The 16921-nt window shown below is 48.7% G+C and overlaps 1 protein-coding gene across 1 annotated transcript in view; it reads right to left on the bottom strand.

Moving 5' to 3' along the window:
- The window catches only part of LOC144176308 (ferric-chelate reductase 1-like), a 103172-nt gene extending 87726 nt beyond the window's left edge, over window positions 1-15446 (bottom strand). The window contains exon 1 of the mRNA XM_077705205.1: window positions 15081-15446. Within this exon, the coding sequence (XP_077561331.1) occupies window positions 15081-15321 (241 nt within the window). The 5' untranslated portion in view covers window positions 15322-15446. The remainder of the gene's footprint in view (window positions 1-15080) is intronic.
- Window positions 15447-16921: the final 1475 nt, after the last annotated feature.

Raw genomic sequence — 16921 nt, 5'->3', positions numbered from 1 at the left:
CCAGCCACAGTCGAGAGCCTTCGCCGCTTGGAAGGAAGGAACAGTACAGGAACTGGGATTTCTCTCTGGCCTGACGCGGATTTCTTGCTTGATTGAGTCCGCCACCTCGCTCTCGTGGGTGGCCGCATATCCCTGGTGCACCAATAGCGGGAAATGAGTGTTCCCTTACCTTTGCGGATCGATTGTATCGCGTTCTAACGGGCTCTCCGTTGGATTGGCGCCGCTTAGCTCCTGCTTAATGAGATGCTGCGCACACATTTCGCCTCGGGAGACACTGTTCAAGCAAACGGTAATGCTAATGGCGGCGCCACGGGTGCGTACACACGGTGTAGATAGTTACGCTCGGATGTGCTGTGTTCGTTATTATGTACACGTGCTTTCTTTCACTTGTGGCTTCAGGATGATTGTGCGGAGCACGGGCTTCGTTTTTTCAACCCGCGTTTGGTTTTTGCCAAAGGGCGTGATGCAGGAGGACAGGTGGACGTGCATTTTGTGAGAGCTCTTAATGCATCTCTGTGCCTGTGCTTACGTATTAATATTTGCGCTATTCTCGTAGGCTCGCTGGCTATCGCGAGGATATTTTCACGCGACAGCGTTATTAGGCCCATTTTTCGATTTTTGCAGGCCTGCTAGCCGTCCGCTATCACCCGTGCTCGTCAAGCGTCCGCGAATGTAAGTACGTCCCCGGTGTTGAGTGGAAACTACAACTGAGGCGGCCAGATACGAGGCCTCCCCGGAATGAGGAGCACAGACCGGTGGAAATCAGATTGCGGAAAGGAGGAGAATGATACTACGGCCGAGACACGATGTGAGTGACGACGCGCATGCGCAGTGACGTTCGTTCTACGGCGCGTCTGTAGTTGCGTGCTCGGCAGACATAGTCGCCTGCCGTGCCCCGCAACTTACGCAAATCGCCTCTCCGACCGAAACTTATGACGGCGCCTACATTGCGTGATCTACTCAGGCAGTGGAGCGAAAGAATAATGCCGGGATGTCAACAGCCAAGGAAAGCCTAGATTATGGCAGAAACTAAATAAAATAGGTCGCAATAAGAAATAAAACCATGTATGTGGCATCTAAATAGATGAACTAAAAAAACATTTTTCGAATTGTTCGCGACCCTGTCGCCGCCGCAAGCTGTGCCTGGCAAACTATAAATGGCGCCAAGCGGACAATTCGAAACACCGTAAAGCTACGTCAGCATGTCAGTCTGGGTACAGACATTTAAGAATCCTCGGTGTGGTCCTACAGGAAAGCCACGAAAACTGATGTCAAATAGCCAAAATACTGGAGAACAATTTTTGACCATTTGGCCAACATTGTAAAACGCCAAAACAGGGGTAGAGGAGGAATGAAGAAAAAAAAACGACGAAACTATTGTCGAAAGCCTATTAGCATTGTTAACCAACATACGATTTTAAGAGTCGCCTTTTGTACTGATATGACGTGGATGTGCCATGTAGAGTCCCTAACCAAATCCTTATAATCAGTAGCAGGTGTACTATCACGGTGTCGACATTTCTTTCATGTAATCGCGAAGTTACAGATTTACCATGCTTTGTTCAGTTCCCGCGTTAATTTCTGTACGCTTGTCTGGGGAACAACTACCATAGAAAAATTCACAAAGTTTTGATAATACAAAAAAGAACTACCTGATAAATAGCGAATGGGCCCTAGGCACACTCAACAAAGCTATTATACCATCGCTATAGCATAATCAGTGTAAAATATATTTATGACTATCGTCTTGTTGTTTCAGTTTTATTTTTGAATGAAAAGTTTCAAGCCTTTCTTAAAATGACCTCGGGTTTGAATGAAGCGATTATCGAATGAAGCGATTGAATTGAATGAAGCGATTATCGCACACGTTGCAGCGATAGGCGGCTGGTTCCACGCCGGCGCAAAAGCTACATGATGTAGTCCCTTGAACAAAACCTGCCTTTTTTGTTAAACAGATACCCAAATGAACTGAACTGAACTGCAATGCGGGTACGCGCAAAGCAATGCGCAAATATTTTGTAAATATTAGCTAGAGCAGGATTTTTTTTTTTTCAGATCATCATTACGTCATGCCATTGGCTTTTGACTTTGGAAGACACAGGTACTTAGGTTTCGCCTGCGTTTATGTTTACACTTTCTCGGAGCCAGCAACCCATTTGAAGTGCGATTTTGATTGATTGATTGTAGGGTTTAACGCGCCGACGCAACGCAGGCGATGAGGCGCGCCGTAGTGGAGGGCTCCGGATTAATTTTGACCACCTGGGGATCTTTAACGTGCGCCGAAATCTCGTACACACGGGCGTTTTTGCTTTTCGCCTCCATCAGAAAAGCGGCCGCCGCTGCCGGGAATCGAACTCGCGACCTCGTGCTCAGCAGCGCAACGCCTTAGCCACTGAGCCACCGCGGCGGGTTACAGGAACACAAAATGCCAAGGTAGCATACGAAGGTTTCCCGCCGCTTACCTGCTTATGACAGGCTGTAGACGTTCGCGTCACGCCCCGGGGGTTGAAAAGAAGGTCCCCTTCTCCCCGTGTAGTCTGAGTGGCGCTGGCTACCACCCTCAAGCGTCAGATACAGTTGTAGTAAATATAAATATCCGAGGAAGTGAAGGAGAACACAGTCGCCCAGATAGCCGAATTGGTAAGGCATTCGAGATCTAATCGAAAGGCGTGGGTTCGGTCCCCACTCTGGGCGTGTGTTTTTCTATCTTTCTTTCTCACGTAATTAATAAAAAAATAATAATCTAACGTCACTAACGGTAAAAAATAGTCTAACCATTCCCCTATGCCTTCCTTGGCGTTGTAGACTGCCGGCATTTGTTTCTGTGTATATATATATATATATATATATATATATATATATATATATATATATATTTGTACTTCTGACACTATCATAAAGCGGTATTGGCGTGTCGTGTGTATTTTTTAAGCGTCAAGTAAGGATGACCATGTACTGCTTTTTGTTGTTGTTTGGCTGACGCAGCTTTTTAAGATCCTTTTGTTTCTTGACTGCCAAATGTTCAAGCGTCAAATGGGTTCTTTACCTTGATCACATGGTGATGACATGTACGAGGGCCCTCGGACACTTGAAGCGGTTGCTAGCCGTTTACTTTCGTCTGGAGGCCCCAAACACTGTTGGAGTTGTTGAAAAGAAACTTTTTTTTAATTTGATTAAACTTCCTTCAAGGGAAGTTCTCGCTCATATCTTATACCGTGCTCCCTGTTGACCACGAGTACCACACTCCCCTCACCAAAAAATATCGAGAACGTGTCATCACCTTAGGCCTAAACACACCGTCTTCCCGCTCGCCGCCCCCACCCCCCCTACACCGGGATCTCAACAGCGAAAAATCGCAAAATCCACGCAGTATAGTAACCAATACAAATGCAGTTTAACTTCGTTGTAACGAACACTGATATAGCGAATTATCGGATATTGCGAACTAAATACGATCTTCGGTTGATCTTTCTTTCTTTCTAGTTTCTTTCAATAGCACTCATTCTTTTCTAACAAAGCTGAAACCGTGAGTCGCACGCGATATTAGATATAACGAAGAAATGCTTCACCAGGAGGCTGTGAAGCTACTTGGGAAAACCCTCCGGCATCCGAAACTGCAGAAGTATAAATGCCGTTTTGCTCGTGGACACTGTGGAATACTCCATCCTTCTCACTGCTGTGAGTAGCGACCAAACGAAGATCACATCCTTCATCAAATAAAGAAAGACTCAGGCTTGTTTTGTCAAGTGAAGCTTGCTTCGTTGCAATTTCACCTACTCATGAACCGGCTCATTCACCTTGAAATGCAACGAGGATAAAGGTAAGGGTTACCTTGTTTATAGTGGTTGGGAGCCTAAAAAATGCATTTTCGTACCAAGTATTTTTGCGCGAACCGGATTGTCGATTTGTAACAGCCGGTTTTTACCTCTACTGTAAACGAATATCGGATATAACGAAATAATTCGTTGTCCCGATACTACCTGGTTATAACGAGGTTCGACTGTATCGAGAAATCTAGATGGGCGAAGGTGTGCTTAATGGGAAAGCACCCACGCTCTTCTACACAACCTGCATCACACCTCAAAAATTATTGCCAGGCACGGCGGCCGCACTTCCGATGGAGGCGAAAAGCGAAAACACCCGCGTGTTTGAGATTCCGGCGCTGGGTAAGCATCTACAGGTGGTCAAAATTAGTCCTGAGGCCTCCACTACGGGGTAACTGTCGCTTGTGTAACGTCTCCGCGTTAAACTTCATAAGGAATTAATCAATGACATCTTAAACATTAAATATATCAACCCACGAAAGGCTGCCTGAATGCCAAACGCATCGTACACTTCCCAATGGGAGTGAGTGGTACGCCTGCAGTGCCCACATGTCGCAAGGTAGGGCCCCGAGCTGAACCGGGATCACGCAACCGCAACTGACTTCTGGGGAGGTTTGTGCCTTGTTGCCAAGGCAACCGATGTTTGAGATTGTCAAAGAAATGGCGCTCGCTCCAGCACTAGAAAGCTCACAGCCGCGCCGGAGCATGTTTTGCCAACGTTGCCGCTCTCCACCACGCGTCGCCCCAAGCTTAACTGGTCACATGATTGAAGCGTTTTGTGCACGGGTTCTGTATCGGTTTAAAATGTCTTTTGCACATGCCGCCGGCAGGAATTACCACCGCCGCAAAATAAGACCCGGCACCACCGGGGCCACATCTGATAGGGCGCTTTTTGGATAAACAGTGCGCGGTGCATGAAAGGGGTGGAGCGCACGATCCTCCCCGAGCGGCTGCGAGTTCACCGCCGATAAAAAGTCGCGTGAGCCGATAGCAACTGCAGCAACGTACACCGCGAAAGGGCAAAGCCAGGCCGCCGCACAAATGCGGCCAGATTTTTCGTTCGCTTTTCCAGCCTTGAGCGGAGTGCGGGATTCATGGGGTCAACAAAGCTTGCCCGTAGCAGACGGCAGTCTGAGGAGCGCCATAGCGGAAGTACGTCACCGCTGAGAAGCGCAGCATCATGGGAGGAAAGGCTTGCGCGCCGTCGACAGCGAAAGGAGGAAACGTGGCGCGACGATAATGCGCCGTTTTTGATTTACGATTTCTCAGCTAATACTCATTGTTTTAACAAAATTCTTGCGGGAGGAGATTGCTAATACATTGCTTTATTTGGTTACATGTACTATTATGAGCAATATGAAAGGGAACACAGGAACGCGTGGCAAACAGCCTCGGAACAGACTCGGAGCGATACGCGGATGGCGCTGTGAAAAACAAAGGGGGAAAGGAGAGAGCTGTTATACTAACTGTTGGCACTCCCACCACGCTGGCATTTCTACAAAGCCGCAGCTTACGTCATTTAACCGATAATATGGTATCGTTGGACAGCCGATAAGACGCACGGCGGGAATGGGAACGGGTGTTAGAACAGCGTCCCCCTTTCCACTTTGTTTCCGACGGCGGCCGCTGCGTATCACTGATAGCTGGGTCTGAGGGTGTATTTTACGGGTTCCTGTGTTCCCTTTCAAATTGCTCATAATAGTACGTCCATGCATCGGCGAAAAGCATTTCAGGACCCCTTTTACGCGCACTTTGCTGCGGTCCTCCATGCGTCTACACTCGGATCGCGGTCGTACCGTTCAGAGAGAGCTCCCTTTGTCGATCCACGGAGCACTGGAATGCGTTCGTTTCTTTCGAAGTTACCAACCAGCCCCAATACGTGCCACTATCGTCGGTATGTGGTCATCCTAGGAATCTATGGCAGACTGTCACACACACAGCGGTCATGATCGCGCATGCATCGCCTGACACCAGCGGAACAGGGGAACCCGTGTAAACGTCGCCATCAGTTCTTGTTGCCCTCCGAGAGGTCCCTGTGCGCAGCTACAGATCTAACAGATTGCCGCCTAAATACGCACACCGGCACGTTTATCCGTGTTCAAGTTGCCGAAAAGTTGTTGCTGATCAGTGAAAAGGGAGGCACAGTGCTAACAGGCGGGAACGGCGTACGCCGGCTACTCTGCATTTGCATGCGTATCCTATTTTATCTGCACATTGGCCCCGTTCTGTGCTGTCGGTTTCTCACTAGCTTCCTAAGTTTTCTGCCGCCCATTCCAGGGCTATCGTTCTTGGCGGACATTCTCGGTGGGCGCACTTATCGGATGGGGCGATAATGCGCGCCGCGTGCACCTGCGCACAAAGCGGCTAGAGCCAGCGCTTCATCCCCGTCCTCCCCCACCCCCTCCTCGTTCGCGCTGAGTGCGCACGTGGGCACAACGCGCGTTTCCGGGAAGACTGTGACCAGTGGTGTGGAAAAGGCGAGATTATTGTATGCGGAACCCCGCTCACGGAAGGACACGCACTATACGTGCCCCCCATTCGGCGCCAGGAAGAGAGCGAATAAAAAATGCCACAGCGAAGAGAAAACAGTGCTGTGGGAGCCTTTCCATTCGAATGTCGGGCCCCTCGTCTCTTATTTTTTGGGCGAATGAGCCGAGGTGCCATTTGTCTTTGATAAGGCTTGGTTAGGCTTTTTTTTTGTTAGTTAAACAATTGTTAGGCTTTTAAAGCTCAAGTGCTTGAGGCCGACTGTATTCGCGCCGAAAATGAGGGAAACACACTCTCTCTAAACGAGAGAAAAAGTTCAACGTGGCAAGCATTTAAGACTTTAAAAAAAAGGTTGTTTTGCGACGGTGAGGGAAACGTGAGTACCGATCTAGAAATGGAACTGCTTGTGGGGGTAAAACCGTAGCGGAGAGGCGCAAAAGAAGAGAAACAAACGGTTTCAGACGAACGTTCAGAGCCGGCGATGGATGCATGTGTTGGTTCGAAGCGCATCATGCATTTGCCTCGTTTTCGAGCGAGGAGCAGAGCACGCGTTGCCCTCAGCAACATTGCGCCTCAAGCGCTCTATACTGGCCAGTGTGGACTTAGAGGTCCATCTGGTAAGTCATAGGCAAAACGTTCTTTTTAGAAAGAGAATTGGGCTACATTTTGGGATACATCAATAACTGATTGAGTAAAGACTAAGGTAATTCGCACTAAGCGCTGAACACGCTTCCTAGTAGCTGCTAACGTTGCTGTCGCTACGTTCTTGCATATACATTATTTATTTTAATCTACCATGGAAGAGCTCGAATTCTTCCTTTGCCGCTATTTTATGCACGTTAAGCTTTTATACTTGGGGTGTAGAGATAACGCTGATTTTATTGCATGGAGGTCTCTGCTTTTATTTTTTCGTTCAGACTAAAGGAGTAGCTTTTTGCATCCAACATGCAAGAATAGCATATACTAACTGAAGTAAAAACGGAGGCACTGACCGAAAGAAACTTTGAAAATCTCTAAAAGCTTCAAAAAACAGCAAACAAAACGTTTTAGCTTCGCTGCAGAAGCCTTGTTCACAATGGTCACAATGGTGACCAGGACACTTACGTCGGGCCCACTCGGGACCCGACCTTGAAAAGTACAGAGGGACTTACAGGCACTCCTGGCGGACGTGTTTCGCTTCGTACCTCCCGAGTGCAAGTTTCGGTATTATACGCTTCTATGTCATAATGGCGCTGCACCTGCACTAAATGGCTTCACAAGCCTAATGCCCCCCTGCGTCCAATCGTTGACTACACCCGGTCCCCTCTCCACAATTTATCGGATACCTGCACAAAATTCTGTCTCCACTCGTCGGAAAGGGCACCACACATGTGAGAAAAAAAAGCCCATTGTGAGCAAGGCTTCCGGAGCGAAGCCGCAACGTCTTGTTTTTTTTATTTAAGTTTTTACAGTTTTTAACAGTTTCTTATGGTCGGTGTCTCAGTTTTTACTTTAACTGTCTCCCGAACAGACGGGCTTCCATCAAACCCTCCACTTCATGAACACACGGTGCGCGTGTATTCAAGAAATTCAAATAACTGCAAGTTCTCAGAAGCTTCGAAGCGAATGCGTGGACCATTGGGAGCAAAGCGGCCGACGGGACGTAAAGGCGAGTTTGAGCGACACCATTGCCTTGCGCCAAGGGGACGCGTCGCTCGCTGTGCAGCGCACGCTCTCGCAGCCTGAGGTGTTAATCGTGGCAGTGTTGAACGCCGTCCGAATGAACGACGAGAAGAAGAAAAGAGAAAAAAAAAGTAGGCCCCAACATTCCGGCGCCATAAAAAGGCATTCAAGGCAGTGCTGGCCTTCCTAAAAATCCCGTGCCATCTCCACTAACGTGAAACCTGGGGAGGGGCGAAGCTTGCACTGTATAAGTGTATTCTTGGTACCTTGCCGTTTTAGCCAATGGAGAAACCGTTTAGGAGTAGAGGTATACAGCTTAGCTGTAAATGTCTCCTGTCTTTGAAGCAGGAAGCTATCTAGCGCAAAGCGTAAACGGGTGTCTCGGTGCTTTTTTAGCACGCGTTACGTTCTAGCGCGAGGAGTAAACGAGTTTCCCGGTGTTTTCGTGCCGGGATCTACCACAGCTACGGCGACAGGAGACGCCAACAGCCCCAGCCCCTAAGGGGCTTCGCCCCTAAAAGAGAAACCTCCGAGACTCATTGGTACGCCCTGGCGCGGGAGTTTGCAGCGCCGTTTTGGGGCTTGTGAATATACATGGACTCGAGGAGGGAATGTCCTGTCGGACCCTGTCATTTATGCACCTGCCGGGTTGTCCAATGTAAACTTTTCCACATGATGATAGAATGCCATAAATGACAGAGCCCTACAACTCGCCGCATCACTCAAGGCAATGCCATCCGACCAGCTTCCATTCCATTGCCGCTATTGTACATGCACCGCACGCCTCGACGAAATCGACATTATCGTACGGAAACACAGTCACCTGGCACGAGAAATTATTGAGGCACCTGCTATCGACAAGAAGGACGACATGTGCGTTAGCACCGCTTCCGTCCCATTAACCGCCAAGAAAAGGACGTGCTCCCGGTGTATCCAGTCGACTGATTGTGCCAAATTTTCCCCAAATTGTGCAATGTTTCTCGGTATATGTGTGTGTTTTTCTTCAGTAAACTTCAGTTATTAGTCAGAATCGTGTCCGTGTTTCTCTCGACCGTCCTTCGCTTCCGTACGTTCCAGCTGAAGGCTTTCCAGTGATCGTGAACAAACTCGCCCAATCCAAAGCAATAATACGTAATGCATCTATAACATAATACTGTACTATACTATAATGCCACCAGAGGCGAACCTCGCGCTCCGAACTTCTGGTCTTCAAAAGCCCGCATGACGTTTGATTTCAGTGCGTCACTGTACGGCGTTTACCTACTTTGGCACTTAGTTTACGCTACTTTTTACTCATCTTCCCAATTGCTCCTTGGCTGTTTGACGGGTAAACGTTTGTTTCTATGGTTGGCCGTGGTCTGGGGCTGCAGAAGGGTGCGGGGAAGTGTTTATTTTAGCTTGGCGTAGACCAACACGCAGGCATTAGCAGCCGTAGAAGTGGGAATAGTGTTGCGTCTGCCGCCGCACCGAGCAAGGGAACGCACAAAGAAAACGTAAGAACCGGGAACAATGACGAAAAGTACACTGAGGTGACGTAATTTTGTTACGCAAAGCCGAACGAATAGCAACGAACTATAATGAAAGAAGTCCTCACGCTCAATAACAGAAAATGTATAACGGGATTTTAGCCATTACTTTAGTATTAGAACACAGAACAGCTCCACGCCACATCTCTATACGCCATTTACTTCATAGATGTATATTTCAGCATACATTTGGGGTGCGCTAGGCCGGCATCGCCGCCAAATAAAAAAAAAGCGATTCAAATTAGTATAAATTTCTCGTACAAGAACCCTTCTCAACTGATCTAAGAAGCAAATAAAGATCCTTATGCAATTTTTTGAGGCTGCGGTTCCGATATATGGCGCCTATAGGCCACGCGGAGATGAAGCTAAAAAAATTTTAACAGCAGTGCTGTTTAGGCCGAGATTGGTCCGTCCGTCGAACCAAAATAACTTTGAAGCCTCAAGAGAAAGGTGGTTAGGGAAGTCCCGGGAATCAGACGTGGGACCTTTACTCCGTGAAACCGGCCACCTAACCAGTGGGTCACTCCAAAAGCGCGAAGGGTACGGGGGTTAGCAGCGGCGGGGAACAATACCATGAGCAGCAAATCGGAAAGAAGAAAACAAAAACACCTCCCGTGGTCGGTATTCAACCGGGGTCCCACGCGTTGTGAAACTGGCATCTGTCCCATTGAGCTATCGTGGCATTCCGGGCGCATAGCATTTCCTTTAGATTCGTAGCGCGGACGTTGGCTTTGGACTTGGCCGCTGGTTCTAGCGCGTGTTTACGCCGTACACTTTGGGAGAGATGTGAAAGCCTGAGGACGAAACGATCCAGGCTTGCCAGACCTGCAGAACTATCAGCGGCAAGTTTTGAAATAAATATGCGCTGCAACAGCCTGGTCTCCGACGACGGGAGAGGGGCCGAAAGCTCTGCTGTTTGTCCAGCCGTGCACCAGTAGTGCAAGCTGCGTCAATTTGTTTTCGAGACGAAAATGCCAAAGTAATCTCTTCGCAACCACCGGCCACAGGCATAGTTCAGTGGGTGATGCATGCACATTTGCGCAACGAGCTGCACGCAACAGTGAAAAGATTACGGTTGCCTTCCTACGAGTGGAACACGCGAACACATAAACTAGAGTTTTAATACTGCTGATCTCTGAGGCACGAAGGCTGAAGGAGGTGGATTAGACAAGAGCGATTCACTGGCCGCTGTTTCTTGGAGGAATTCCTGCGTATATATTGCAAACTGAACACTGACATCGTGCCATGGCATTATTACGCTGTCCAATGAGCAATGTGGGTGCGAGCACTCAGTGGAAAAAACATGAACGCAGCTTCCTTGTAGTCGCTGCTTCCTCTGCGCGATATGGGCTACTCTGCAGCGTCGACGGGCGAGGTGCGGGGCACGAACGCCACTCGTGCTCCTCGCCGGACTTAGGCGCTCATCGAACAGCGCCGCCGACTGTCGCAACATTGCGAGCGGACGTTCCGCACACGAAAAACAACTGGCTCGGCGCATACTCGCACTTGTGTGAGGCTGGCGGACAGGCGATGGACGGTAAGCGGCCTGGGAACTACGTTTCCCGTATGGGCGCGTCACCCTCACTGAGGGCCTTTCTTTCTTTTGCCGCCAATGGATGCGGACACACGGGGACGAGTTGTATTGCCTCGGAGCCGCGGAAGATGCTCGCCGTGTGCCGCAAGTTGTTCCCGGCGCGTCGGCTCCCCCCGCGCGCGAATCTTGCCCCAGCATCATCACCACGTTTGAAGGGAGGAAAAACAACACACGCGCACCGATCTACCTATCGGCCTGATCGAATCCCTCTGGGGCTCTTTTTTTTTCTCCGCATGCGTTTGGTCGTCTTCCTTTTCTGGACGGCCAGCGTCGCAGCTTGCAACACTCGAAGCAGCCTCTCCGATCGACCAAGAGAACCAGGATCCCTGCGCGCAAGGCAGCGCTCTCCTGGAGCCCGCGCAACAGTGGTGGTTTGTTCCGCTACGCGTGAATGAGATGCGCTGCTCGTCGCCGCGGGCAGCCAACTTGTGATCGCCGCCTCGAGCTTGGCATGCACAGCGCTGTATCTAAACGACACCTGTCAGTGCAGAACTCCTGCTCTTGGTCGTGGAAGTTCTGTCACGGAAGGCGTTAGAAGACGATTGCTGGTCACTGGAGAGCGGCGGCTGCTCAATACTGAGGCCGCTGCCGTGTTTCTGGCAAGCTAAAGCAAGCTGTATCGCATGATTACAGCGTTGCCCCATGACTGTCGATGTCTTATAGGTGGTTATTTTTGAAACACGGAGTAAAAGTGTACTCGTGTGCGGTACCACATCAAACAGCAAAAAAAAGAAAAGTGCGAAAGCGAAAGAATATCAGTGGCCAAGGAAAATCAAATATCAAGTAAAAATGCCATTTTGGGCAAGCGCGAGGAACGCGCGAAAGATCAACAAATTGGGTAAACTTCATCACATGGTTAAGCACGTTAGAAAAAAAATTCCCCTTTTGGTTACATAATACGTACACGCATACTTAAAAACCAGCGTAATAAAATCAATTCGAAAGAACGCACAAATGACGAAACGGGAAATCCTACGTTCGGGAGACAAAAAAGGCACTGATGTGCTGGTGCCTTCGGCATAGTCAGGTACTGCATTGGAAAAACAAATCTTGCATCGTTTTAAGAACTACCGATACAGTTGACATTGAAACAGTTGATGCTACTGCATTTTTGCATTTGATTTGTCTGTAGTTACCAGACAGCGTTGTTTGGTAGCCCAAAATGTTTCACGAAGCGGTCACTCTCGAGGCTCTACTTCCGAAAGACACGCGAGCGAGCAGGTTTTGTGCGCCCATTTGTCATAAGAAATCGTGCCGGTGTAGAGCTTCGCTGATGTATTGAACAGCCCGTTCAACTGATTGCGTGCTTAAGTAGAGAAAGCTCCGTTCGCAGAGAACTATGCCGCCCGTGTACAGCCCACTGTGTGAACGAATTTTGAAGATGTGGGAAGTTCCGCGGGGGCTTTCTCGATCCAGAAAAGAGGAGGCGCTGTAAAAATGAGTGCAAAGCCCAGATCCGCGCTTTCAGCCCACGACACGCCTACTTAGTCTACCTGGCAAGCCAAAGAAGAGGGGAAAAGAAACAAATACGGCAAAACGCCTGACTCCAGGTGAGAAATAATAAGTGTGCAACACCCGTGAGCCTTCTCCTCCCTGATACAAATAAAATTGTGCCACAAGGACAGGACCAACAGAAGAAGACACACCACACAGCGACAGACCAACTAGCCCGTCAAGTTGCTTTGGTGTTCTCTCACCCATGGGGAAATTTCCTGCTGGGCCATGATTATGTCGCCGCATCTGATTCAAGACGGATCAACCTAAATCTTGCCTTGAAAGCTTTATGCGAAAGTCAAACATGTCGCCCCGTTCAACGACAATTTAAAAGTACGTATACTCGCGTGTTAGGATGTCAGCATAACGCGGGATGGTTTGAGCGGTTCCTACTCCTCACTTCAACGGCTCCCATTTCTGTCCGTAGCTTTGGATTGTGCAGCTCAATATCCAAGAAGAATAGGCGTGGTAGTGTTGACCCCTGAGAGGGAAAGTTGCGGAAGGCACACGATCGCGTCTTCTAACCAGAGGTGGCCAGCTCGCCAAATCATGCCCTTTGGAGCGTCACAGAGCAAAAGAATGCCTCGCGAGCCTGAAAAAGCGCTGCTAGACTGCTCATAACACGACCATTCTTCATGATCCTCTACCAATCATTGCGAGTACTGCAGCAGAACCATAGTGGTTGGATTAGTTTAACATGCATGCTGTAGCGTGCTGCGACGAAACGCTGCTTCCTTTACCTCCAGTTGAAACGGCGCCATCAGAACCACACGCGGACAATTTTATTTCTTTTTTGTTTTACAAGCGCGAGCATGTAGAGAAATATTTGCGGCCACAAGTGATACATATCATAGAGCAAGAAATATATATCGCCCAGCTTTATATATAATAACTTGGTACCGTTATTTGAACACGCGAGGTACTACCAATAAATAAATAAGTTTTTAGTTTTTTGTTGTTTAAATTGATACTATCTGAGACAGGATGGACCAGGTAATGCCGAGCCCTGAAAATGGAGCATAGGGCCGAAAACTTTGCCCTGTGCCCAGTTCTAAATACGACCCGCTATCACTCTTACACTACGACAAATTCCCTTAATTTACATGTTTGTGTATAGCGACAATGCTCCTAAATGATTTCCAAGAATGAGAACGAGGCACAACATAATCTGACTGGAAAAGATTGTTACGGTTGCGGACTCAGTAGAAAACTGCACGTTTTTCATTGCGTACTCTTGCGGGTAAGCATTGTTTCTTTTTACTGTGCATCGAAGTCACGTTGTATCTCAAGAGATTCACGGCTGTTATGAACATTTGGTACTGTAGCCACTCGATACGAACTTGCAATGAATACCTGTCAACAAAATTAGAATAAATTATACAACCTTAATCACACTGAAAATTGTATCATCGGTACTCGCGTCACTCGGACGGCGTTCGGAGACTCCTGCGTTTAGAGCGGGCTTAAAGGGCAGTGCAGCAGATGCCCTGGGACGATTGCCGAGGAAGGTAACTTCCCAGCAAGGCAACGCGCATGCAGTGTAACTTTAAATGCACAACACGTTTAATATGTCGCTTTTTGGAATAATGGGAACCAAACAGCGCCACCTCACGATGTCCTCATTTCGGTGGAGAGAACTCGAGGTACTTACCTAGCATCTCTTTGAACATTCAGTTCACTTTTTGTCTAGTGGAGCGCCAATGGTCGTTATCTTTACGTGACATTTATTGTGATATCCCATCGAGCTCTATGTAGCTTAATTGAGAAATGTCAGGCGAGTGCTTTAGAGTTACTGACATGTGGTGGTAGTTGGTTTGTAATGACGGTTCTATTTAGTCGATGCCCTCATTCATAAAAATTCTGTTGGGCATTGTGTCATAAAGCGATATTCTGTAGTGCAGCAAGACGTGAAGCGCAGGGAGAGTGCGAACGTCTTATAGGCTTAACAACACGATGGGAAAGTATTGAGCACAGATGGCAGGACATTCGTGCATTATTTTTATGGTTTTTGGAACAAAGCAGGCTCACTCTTTTACGAATGGACGAAAAAAATATACTAGGGCAACCCAACGGCGTCACAAAAACTTCTGAATAATGATGAAATAACGAGTTCTTCCAAAACCGGAACTATAATCATAAAAACAAATATGTAGCAGCCCTTTTATGGAATTACAAGGACATTTTGATCCAATATTGGCCTACTGCTTGCCAATATTGGTCCAATAGCGGTCCTGTATTTTCGTGCTGGACAAAAAATTTTATTAGGACACAGTATTCGAACCAACACAATCTTGGTCCTTTGTGTCGCTTGTTTATTTTAAACTTATCACCTGTACAGATTTGAGTAGCACGGGTGTTGGGTGGGCATAATTCCACATGAAATTGAGAGCGGTTGACAACGAAAGTGTAGAGCGGACTGAAAATGAGTGAAATCAGAAAATGAATGAAACGCGTGCTGCGAAGGGAGGCAGTTGTCAAGGTGCTTCCTCTCACCCTGGATTCCATCGACGTTCTGGTAGGAGTAGCGGTTGGCCGAGGCCACGAAAGTGTAGGGCGACTCGTGCGCGGGTTTGGGCGCCGTGTAGACGTGGCGAGGCAGCATAGAGTCACAAGACTCCGCGGGGCCGCCCTGCGGGAAGGCCTGCGCGCTCCACTGGGACAGGAGCGTCACCAGGAGGAGGGCCACAGGTCCGCAGGCCAGCGTCGTGCAGACTCCATCAGCGCGGTTCTTCATGGCGGCCGTCGAAGCAGTGGGGGGCGACAGCGAGAAATCCAAGCGGCGGCGGCGTTTCAGTCCCGCTGCGGTGAGAGGCAGCTGCTGGTCGTGATGCCGGTTCGTTTCTGCACTGCAGGGGCGGCTGTCCTGGAGCCGAGTGACGGAAGAGAGGAGACGGCCACTCTCTCTTGGGCGCTCTCCCTCTCTCTTCGCTCCACCCTCTTCCGTCACCACTGGTTTCCCTTTTCCCTCACTCTGCCGGACCTGCTACCCTCTGGAAACGGCGCGCGGCGGTGGTCACCTCGGCCGCGCTGGGCACACGCCCTTGCGAAGTCGTCGCGGGCTGCCGGCGATGCCCCGGGCCGTTGCATTTCAGAACCAGTTCAGTTCTCTCGTGCTCTTTTTTGTGTGCTCGTGTTTCGTCTGAGACAACTGATCGGCGCCCTTGCACGGACGCGGTGTGAGGTGGAACGGACTTGTCCCACCCGCCAGTGCGGATAAGTTATGGACGGGCAGTTGCGTAGACGGAAAGAGAAGGGAGAGAAGTTCCGAAATAACCACATGTCCCACACCCTGCGCGGACAGCTGGGATGATGGAGGGGCCGGATGTGGGCGTTAGCTGTTCGCACTTGGTCCGAACCCTCCACACCCTCCACAGCCTTCACTGCCGTCTCGTGCATGGCCGTCGATCACCTGAGATAGTGTGTGGTCCCTTGCTATTCATTGTTCATGGTGTATGCTACAAACTGCCGGTGGCAACGTGTGGCAACATCCTCACGGACAATGCATACGGCCTGTTGCCCCGAACGGCCGGTTCTGCAATACGTGCTGCTCACGGCACTTATCTTCCCTCTTGAGGTCGGCTTTACAGAAATTCCGTAAGGGATATTGTTTGCAGCAAGCTAAAAAATTGTTTGTACGTACGTCCGCTACAAAAAGTCCCTTCCTTAATTCCTCTCTGAATGGCGGCGCGGTGAATAAGATTTAGAGATGTATTATGCCGCAGTATAAGCTTCGTGTGACAATTGCGCAGGCTGGTAATTATGTTCTTCACGAGCAGAGCTTTATCTGGCTTCCAGGTTTAGCTCACGTTGACGTCCTGGCTTATTGTTGGAAACGTAGTCATCTGGTTGTCGATCGGACACCATCACATATTGTAGCTCACGAATACGGCTCCGCTTCTACGGTGAAAAATAGCCATATATGTTTATATATATATATATATATATATATATATATATATATATATATATATATATATATATATATATACACCCGCAACAATACAAAAGAAATTCCTGTTTAGCATGTGATACAGGAGCTCGACACATTCGTTATACGGATTGAGAGCTTCTCAGCAGCTGTCATGTCTGGCTGTCAGATGTGGCATTCACAAGCACAAAATTATGAAACCTCTAGAAGGTGGCGGAGCCATCTCCTTGGCACCCACCCTGTTATTTTATTTTTATTTTATTTTTAATACTGCCACTCTCGGGTGAGACAATAGCAGGTTGGCATTCGTACAATTTCAGCAGGAACAGCTGTAACGGTACAGGAGGAAAGCAAACGAGAGGTTTCGGTCAACGCCAGGAACAAGGTGTGGATTCAAAATTCGAAT

Source organism: Haemaphysalis longicornis, unplaced genomic scaffold (genome assembly GCF_048455015.1).
Source record: "Haemaphysalis longicornis isolate Haplotype H1 unplaced genomic scaffold, Haemaphysalis longicornis Haplotype H1 scaffold_1, whole genome shotgun sequence".
NCBI lineage: Eukaryota > Metazoa > Arthropoda > Arachnida > Ixodida > Ixodidae > Haemaphysalis > Haemaphysalis longicornis.
The sequence above is the reverse complement of the archived record's forward strand: the minus strand, read 5'-3'. Positions and strand labels throughout refer to the sequence as shown.